At 32.8% G+C, this 8,708-nt stretch overlaps 1 protein-coding gene across 1 annotated transcript; it reads right to left on the reverse strand.

Annotated features, from left to right (window-relative positions):
* Positions 5,201-7,643, reverse strand: LOC110269300 (pentatricopeptide repeat-containing protein At3g20730-like). Its single transcript, XM_021117042.1, has 5 exons — positions 7,458-7,643; positions 7,296-7,352; positions 7,203-7,214; positions 6,079-6,152; positions 5,201-5,465 (listed from the first exon to the last, which is right to left on the reverse strand). Exons 1-5 carry the CDS (start codon positions 7,641-7,643, stop codon positions 5,201-5,203), a joined length of 594 nt encoding a protein of 197 aa, XP_020972701.1.

An 8,708-nucleotide genomic window follows, 5' to 3' on the forward strand; every position in this document is an offset into this window, starting at 1 on the left:
ACATGAATCATTCTTTTCTGTGTAAATAATTATTCTGCAACATAACTCATGGAAAAATGTATTAGATTAATATTTTAGCGTATGTTTTGTGAAGAACGATGTAAACATTTTTTCACCTTCAAAAAGCTACACTACTCATATATGTTCCAATTTTATGACTATGAATATATTAGACAAAAAACTGTTTATATGTTTATGCTTTCAATTTTATTATTTTCGATATTGTAATGCCTAAAATATATAAACGGTATTTTTTTTAGTTAAAAAGAAAAAAATATCACATTTTTTGTGATAAATTTTTTATACGAATTAATTTTCATTAAATTTTATGTACTCTTTAGAATACGATGTTAACGTTTATTAATTATTTAGTATCTGCTGATACTTTAAATATATGTTCGTAATTTGTGTGTTATGTGCAACATTTAAAATACAACTTTTATAGAAGTTTAAATACAGATAACAAGAAACAAAAGAAGGTGAACTCGCCCCTTAACAAGAACCAATTTCAACACGTTGAAGCTCACTCACCACCCAACTACAACCAGTATTACCACCAGCGTGAAATTATTTTTACTAATGCAGTTGATAAGATGACAACAGCCATAACCTCTCTGAAGAAAATCCTCGAAAAACAAAACCAAATGGCTTATCCATTGTACGCTGTTAATAGAACTAGATCGGACAATCCGTACCTAGAAAATTTAGCTATTAATAATACGACAAAGTTGACATAGATAAAATAATGAACAAATTCATTTGATCCCAAAAATGTCATAAAACAGTTGTACAACCCACCCTACACAAATTTTTCCCTAGCAACAATTCCGATAATCACGAAAACGACACTACTCTCAACGAGCTCTTCAAACATAATGTCTCCCCACGAAGATCATCTGAATTAGATTGGAATTCAAATATGGGAATATATATTGGTAAAAAGGGTACCTCATCATTTGCGCTGCCGCGGCGTTCATGTGGCCCGAAAATTCCACAGGTATGTGTATAAAAACATGAACTTGTATTGTGATGACATTGTTTAGTATTACTGTTTTCAATTTTATTGTTTAATTACACATGATGATGGCTTTGTGTTTGCAGTGGATGCCCATTAGTTTTAGACCACCGGAGGACAGGATTCTAACGACGGATGAGCTTGCTTGTGCCGCTTATATTTTTGGCCCGGATTTAAAGTTCCAAGTTAATCGGTAAATCCTTATAACACTATTCGACTTGATGCAAGTCTATTTTATACGTTGATAACAACAATTTTCTGAACTAAATATTTGCATGTGTATTCATAAAGGGATGTAGTACTAGTGTCAACTCGTACCTCATATGCAAATAGAGAAAGTTTAGCCACGTTAATTTCAGGAGAACAAGTCATCCAAGATGTAAATATTTATTTTTTATTATTTAACATAAAAAGTACGAAATGTTAATGTCATGTATCATAAAATTAAAAATATATAATGTATTTGTTTGTAGGTTATAGATTCCCTTACTTGCATTCTCACACAAGAGCATAAAAAGCTTAACAAATTGCCATCCGTATGGTTTTTGCCAACAACTTTTTTGGTAAGTTTCAGTACAAAAATACCCCAAAAAATTTGTATTTGATAAGTTGTTTGGTTTAAGTTTCAAGCAACATATGAATAATTTGATGTCATATTTTTTTATGACAATATAATAAGCAACTAGCACTTACATGGTCCAGACCACCTAATCAACTAAGGGAACAATTTGCAGATAACTACATGTATAAGATTGAGTACTTGTCAAGGGTAAGTCCTTTAATTTCTAGTAAATAAAATATGATTTATTTAATCCAAAATGTATGTTTATCTTAATAGCATAGACTCACAATCCTCATTATTTTGTAAATAAGTAGATGCCACCACAGTAGTTTCGTGATAAAAATAACTTCATTCCATCATAAATTCTTATTTTTCATCAAATACTTCACTGTAGATTTTCCATTACAAACCCTTGCAACAAAATATGGCTCTTGCTAGATTCATATCAATGTTAATTCATCATTTGAAGTTACTGATGAAAAATAAGTTGAAGAGATTATTAGATGAAACAATATGAATAATTAATTAATTAATATATATTAGTATTATTTGCAGATAAAATCAATTAGTTTCGCGTCAAGTTTTTATAGTATACAGTGACAATTTTATCAAACAACGACCTCAATGAGCATTGGTTCCTGATGATCGTAGACATGAAAAAAAAAGATCTTTGTGCTTGATTCTTGTAAAATACCAGACAAAAAATATGGCAGGCTATTATCAGTTGAAACCATGGTAAGTGGTCTAGTTTGATTTCTTTAAAAGTAAAATTAGTTTTTCAACTTTTATTCTCTACTAATTTTGAATGTTTTGTGTATAACGAAAAAAAAAACACCACATTATTTGAAATTACGACTTGAATTTGTATTTTAAGATCATTGTTGTATTCGGTTTGTAAGTGATTTAGTAGTTTGTTTAATTTGAAATTAAGGTTCATTTGTTAACACTAATATCGAATTAATAATTTTTAAAATTTTTATAATCTAACCATTTTAGACAGGTAATAAAAATTAACCCGTTACATTGCTCGCACTACACAATATCCAACTGCAATTTATGTCACACAGGCTATATTCATTGAACGAATGTTAGAACACAAATCTTTCTACAATTCTAGTGAAATCACTGTACCTCGGATTTCTAAGTTTCGTATCGTGGAACCGTCTGACCTGCCACAACAGAGGAAAGGCTCGTAAGTAATATTATTTTAAAAAAAAATTTATTGTCATGTCTATTCATTTTGTTATGTACGAATCATGTGTTCGGTTAAACTAATAAAGTAGTATAATCACACATTTAACTAAACAGTAACGACTGCGGTATCTGGGTTGCTCAATGGATGAAAGAGTGCGGGTGGACTGATAATTTTGGCATCACGGTAACCAATCTTATTCATTTTCTTTCTGGATAGTATTCAAATGACGATCATAATAATAAGAAGATTCACATTCGATTATGAAAATCAATCTCATCCTGAAGATATGATATCACTTTTTCTAAAAATGTAAAACCTAGCAATAAAATATAGTATAATTAATGTGTACATTGAAATAAATGTGAATTGTATATAGTAGCAGCCACATGTGGAATTACAATGGCTGCCTGTTGTCTCAATGTATTAAATTACACTGCGACTTAAATATATAAATTATTAGTTAAAAAACTTACATTTATTTGCTATTTTTTATTAATTTAGTTCGAAACAATAAATTTTGATATTATTTTATAGGATTATTGACATCAAATTTTGATAATTTGGCCAAAAATTTTAAATGCTTTGTATCTTAATTCTTTTAGCAAACCTTCAACAACTCATAAAAGTTAGCAGCATAGATAGTTGTAGATTATAGTGATAGACAAGGGTAAAAGTTGCGATGATAGTACGTGGTGATAATTCATAACGATCGGGTGAGGAGAAGGTAGCAGGAGAAGAAAAAAATCATAAAGAAGGCCAAGGTAATTTAATAGTCAATAACAGGTATGTGTACAAAGAATAGTATATAGTAAGAGAAAGAATAGTATATAATATGGTGAAGGGATATTACAAAAATGTAAATTAATGTTTTAAAAAAATAAAAATAAAGATAGTTTAAAAAATAAATTTAAAATTTAAAAAATATTTTTCACCAATTAAAATTATGTATGAATATAAAGAGTATTTTGAATGTGACTTTTTATCTCTACTTCAAATTAAATACTATTGAAAATAAATAAGTAAAGTTAATAACGTATATAAATAGTTAATTGTTTATAATGTTTATAAATTTTTATTTGGATTTCTTTATACATTTGTTTATAATGTTTATAAATTTTTATTTGGATTTTGTTATACATAATAACAACGTAATAAATTTGTTTAATATCTTATTTAATTTAAATTTATAAATTTTATACCATCTAAAAATAAAATAACTTATACATTTTTTATTTTTTTTTTGAATATTTTTTTTTAATGTTTAATTTATTATATCCAATTTATAAGATTAAAATTAAAGTTAAAAAAGTTAATCTCTTAAAAAGCCACTAAATATGTTAAACCGCTAATATAATATTTAAGCAGGTCAGTACACTAGACTTGAGTAATATTCCATCCAATTTAGAATCATCGTGCAATACAAAAAATATTTTATTTTATCGCAATTATTTAACAGGACATTTTATAAACCCCTACAAAATTACTAAGAGAAGTCCTTTCTCCCTTTTCATTTTTCGGAATTCAATTTACATGATTTTCTATTTTTAATCTACAGGAGTTTTATAAACCCCGTTAAAAAAATTTTAATCTTGGGTAAATAGCCGCTTCTTTCATTTTTTTCCCAAAATTTGGCGCAAAATGAAGACCTAAACCCGCCGAAACCAAAACCTTAGCTTCTTGTCAATCCTTTCCTAAATCCATCGTCTATGCTTCTCACCAGAAGCTCTGTTAACGCAATCTTTGTTCCCTAAACCCATCGCCTATCCTTCTCCAAACCGATCTTCTCGTCAGAAACTCTGTTCGTTGGCTGCTGCTGCTACTGGTTGTGTTGCTGACGCTCTTGCTTGCTGTTCGCCTGTTGCCACACTTCTGTCCTTCTTCCTTTCTCTTTATTTATCCTTGACCATTGAGCCACGAACCACCGCACCCCTCGTTAACTGCCACTGCTTCCTCTGCGTCAACCCTCCTTGCACAGCCACTGCCAGCGTCATTCTGGCGATATCTATTGCGCCACCGTATTCATCCCCTTTGCTCATTGCAACTGCTAGCTGCTCCAGTTCTGAGTTCAACTAGCATCCCCCCCCTCTCCCTATAACTCATTTTGTCAATTCGCACCAGGTTTCATTTTCTTTTTTCTGATCTTGTAGTTGATGAAGTTTCTAGGTTAATTTTGATTTTGTTGTTCGGATTTAGTTTGCATTTAATTGAATCTGAATTTTGAGGTTTAGCTTAGTTTGAATTAGGATTTTCAAATTAGAATTAGCTTTAGTTAGTGAACTTTGAACATGTTATTTTAGTTCTTGAGTTCGGTATTGTTGATGATTTGGATGATAATTCTTGATTGATTTTGGACTGCTGTACTCAAAATTGAAGAATTTGTACATTTGATTTGTATACTCCCTAATTCACAATATGTGCCCTAATCTGATTAAAAACACAATATGTGCCCTGATATGATTATGTGCGAGTAGTGTAACTGCTTTCCCAGAGCCTGTGAGGCTAAATTTGCACAGGCTTTTAGGATGCTGGCATAGGTAGTTGCATCTGCAGTCTTTTCAGCTCTTTGCATCTCAATGAATAGCTTTATATATTCTTCAGGGTGTCCCTTCTGAACATTACCCGAGATCAGGGCTGTCCAAGGAACTGAACTTTGAAGATCCAAATTTGCAAAAAACTTATTTGCTTCCCCAAATCTGTCACATTTAGCATACATGTCAACCAAAGAATTAACTTGGTCAAACTTTATTTGAATATTCCCTAATTCTCTCTTAGTTACTCATATTGGGTTTTTTTACTTTTTCTTATTAGCTTGTGTTCTTTTTTTTTTTTTAATATTAATGCCTTTAATATTATATAAGTTAAGGACTTAATGAGTTACTTTGGCAATCATAGCTTGTGGATTGATTTTTTCAGGATTTGTCTTATCCTTTCCATTAATAGGCATGCTTTGTAAATAGTTAGTGAACTTTGAATATGTTTTTTTAGTTCTTGAGTTTGGTATTATTGATGATTTGGCTAATAACTATTGATTGATTTTGGTTTGCCGTGCTTAAAATTAAAGATTTCGTGCATTTGATTTGCTTGGATTGTGATAATTATTATTTAATGAATTCATGCACGCCAAGTGTTCAGTGATATGACTCTAACACTTTAGATTCTAAATTGCATGTTTGTTTGTGTATTACTTTTGTTTTGGATTCTAAATTGATATGCCTCTATAACACTTTCACAGTGGCTCTATTCTCCAACAGCTCTTCAGGTTAGTGGTTTTGGTTGTCTCTTCCTTCAATTATTGTTGCTATTCACTTCTCCATTTGTAAAACTGCTATTGTTTGCTTCCACTTGATGTTCATTACTTCGTTGTTCGCTATTCGCTGTTGCTGTTACGGCTTTTCCTTTATCAATCAAGGAAAATAATCGTTGTTTTCTTTGGTATATGATATCTTAATTAGATTGTTATAGTTCTTTAACCATGTTTTAATGTGTATTTTTTCCATTCAACTAATAAAATATTGTGGTTTGGAATATTGAACTAGAGCAGTGTTATGTTCTTCATGAATCAGAGAAGAGTCGTTCATCCTAATAATCAAGTTATGTATATAGATTTTGGCTAATGGTAAAGGGTTTGATCTAATGCTATGCATTTTTTCCCAGGGATCGATCATTTGCATGTCTTATTTAGCTATGATTCCAAACTTGATATCTTTCAAGCAAGGTAGTTAGTGAAGAATTTTGTTCTTATTATTTTTTTGTTTTTAATTTTAATTCCTTTAATAGTGTATGTAGCAACATTCAGGCCACTCATTTGTTATTGTTACTGCCATGGGAGTTGTGTTCGTTGGTGATACTTTGTACATTGGAAGGTACCATTTGTTCAATTTTGACATGAAAAAATGAGTATACTAATGCATATGAATAAGGAAATTGCTTTGTCATTTATTTTTGTATAAATAATTCTTGAGTCTTATTGATGGAAAAATAAAAAGTGGAAAAACAGGTTTCGAGTGGACTCTTACACCGAACTAAAAAAGAATCAATAAATTGTGCATGAAAACATACATGGATCAATGCTGGTATTTTTCTAATTAATTTGCATACTTAGCCTTTTGAAGTCATATTGTGAATTTCTTGAAAATGTTCTTGTAAATTGTCATACTCATGCCGTACTTGGCCTTCATGGTTCAAACTAGCGGTTTATTGTTTTAATTTTTTAATTTATGGAGTCTACATGTAAATCCATATAAATTGCAGTATAATGTCATTTATTCTTTATTTGACAAGTTTATGATAAAAAAAATCTTAAGAATAAAAAAAATCTTAAGAATAAAAAAAATCTTTTTATATTATTTTTAAATAAGGTCAATACATTTTTATTGGATAGGACTTTTTTTTATGGTTTTGTAACAACCTTAATTTTGACGCGCAAATACCGGAACCCAAACCTACAATACCAACATCCCAGAATCTCCAACAAATTACAATAGAACACTGATTTTAAGAAGTTTTGAAAACAAAGTGCTTACCAAGAAGACAGGGGTTTTGGCGGCAGCTCCAATAGCTACCTCTAGTGGCGGCGGCAGCTGAATAACACAATAACAATTTCATTCAACATAAACACTCCCTCACAGCAGCAACAGAACAACTTAAGCGTACAAAAGGAGATCAGAAACAAGGGTAAGGCTCACCAGAACAGTAACGGCTTCAACGGTGGTTCTCCGGCAACAACGGCGCCGTTTTTCGGCAATAGAGGCACGGCTACAACAATGGCGGTGGCAAAACAGTAACGCCAAAAATCCAACTACTGAACCAATCTTCACCAAACTCCAAACCTTGATTTTGGAAAACCCCAATCTACGAATCTTCCTCGTCATACCCCGATAACACCGTGCAACTCACCGGCGTCCATGGCAGCGGCGGAGACGAAGCACTGCAGTGAGCTGCTATGTACATCGCATCTTTTCCTCTCTCCTTCGTCCAACGGCAACGGCGACGACAAGGGTTCTGGCGGCGACACGAATACTTTCAACAGACGGCGCGGTTCCCTCCTCCTTCACGGCCTGCTCTCTCGCCTCAGATCTGACCCGCGACGGCGACGGTGAGGACGGCACGGCTGGACAGCAGCGGATCTTCGAAGCACTGCAGTGATACATCGCATCTTTTCCTCTCTCCTTCGTCCAACGGCAACGGCGACGACAAGGGTTCTGGCGGCGACACGAATACTTTCAACAGACGGCGCGGTTCCCTCCTCCTTCACGGCCTGCTCTCTCGCCTCAGACGCCTCAGATCTCGGCGACGGTGAGGACGGCACGGCTGGACAGCAGCGGATCTTCGAAGCCTCCTCGGCGCTGCTCGCTCTCTCCTCTTCGTCGGCGACGTGGCGGTGGTGCGCGGCGATGGGCTTCTGCTCAGTGGGCTCGACGGCGGCGCGGCGGGGAACTGGCGCGGGGGCAAGGCGCGAGCAGCTTCCCTTCCTCTTCCTCTCCTTTTCCTCGGCGGTCCCCTTCCCCTCTTCCCTTCTTTCTTTTCTTCATTCTTCTGCTTCTTTCTTTCTTTCTTTCTTTCTCTCTTTTTTTTTCTTTTCTGATATGTTTACTGAATGAAAGAAAATAAGTGTCGGCTAGGGTTCATTTGGAATAGAGAAAAGATGTGTGTTAATTAGGGTTAGGGTTTGTATATGGAATTGGGAATTTTGGGTTTGATTTGAGTAAAATAATTTTAATAAAATTAAAGCATAAAGTATTAATATTTGAAAAACTAATTTAATCTATAAAGTTACTTTAAAATATTATTTGTGGTATAAAAACACTAATTGATTCTCAATAAATTACTCTAATTGAAAATTCATGGTAATATAATTAATTTTTTCTTTATCTTTAACTAATGTATTAAATGATATAAATTAAATTATCTAAAATCAAATCATATAAAATTCTTAT

This window comes from Arachis ipaensis, chromosome B02 (assembly GCF_000816755.2).
Source record: "Arachis ipaensis cultivar K30076 chromosome B02, Araip1.1, whole genome shotgun sequence".
NCBI lineage: Eukaryota > Viridiplantae > Streptophyta > Magnoliopsida > Fabales > Fabaceae > Arachis > Arachis ipaensis.

What these genes read in the sequence shown, in the direction of transcription:
- LOC110269300 (XM_021117042.1), bottom strand. Translation starts at nt 7,643, where the DNA reads ATGACGAGGAAGATTCGTAGATTGGGGTTTTCCAAAATCAAGGTTTGG. An exon ending in TTGAAGCCGTTACTGTTCTG is followed by an intron (nt 7,353 to 7,457) that starts GTGAGCCTTACC and finishes TGTGTTATTCAG; the next exon opens with CTGCCGCCGCCACTAGAGGT. An exon ending in GCAGTTTTACAAATGGAGAA is followed by an intron (nt 5,466 to 6,078) that starts GTGAATAGCAAC and finishes TAAATGTGACAG; the next exon opens with ATTTGGGGAAGCAAATAAGT.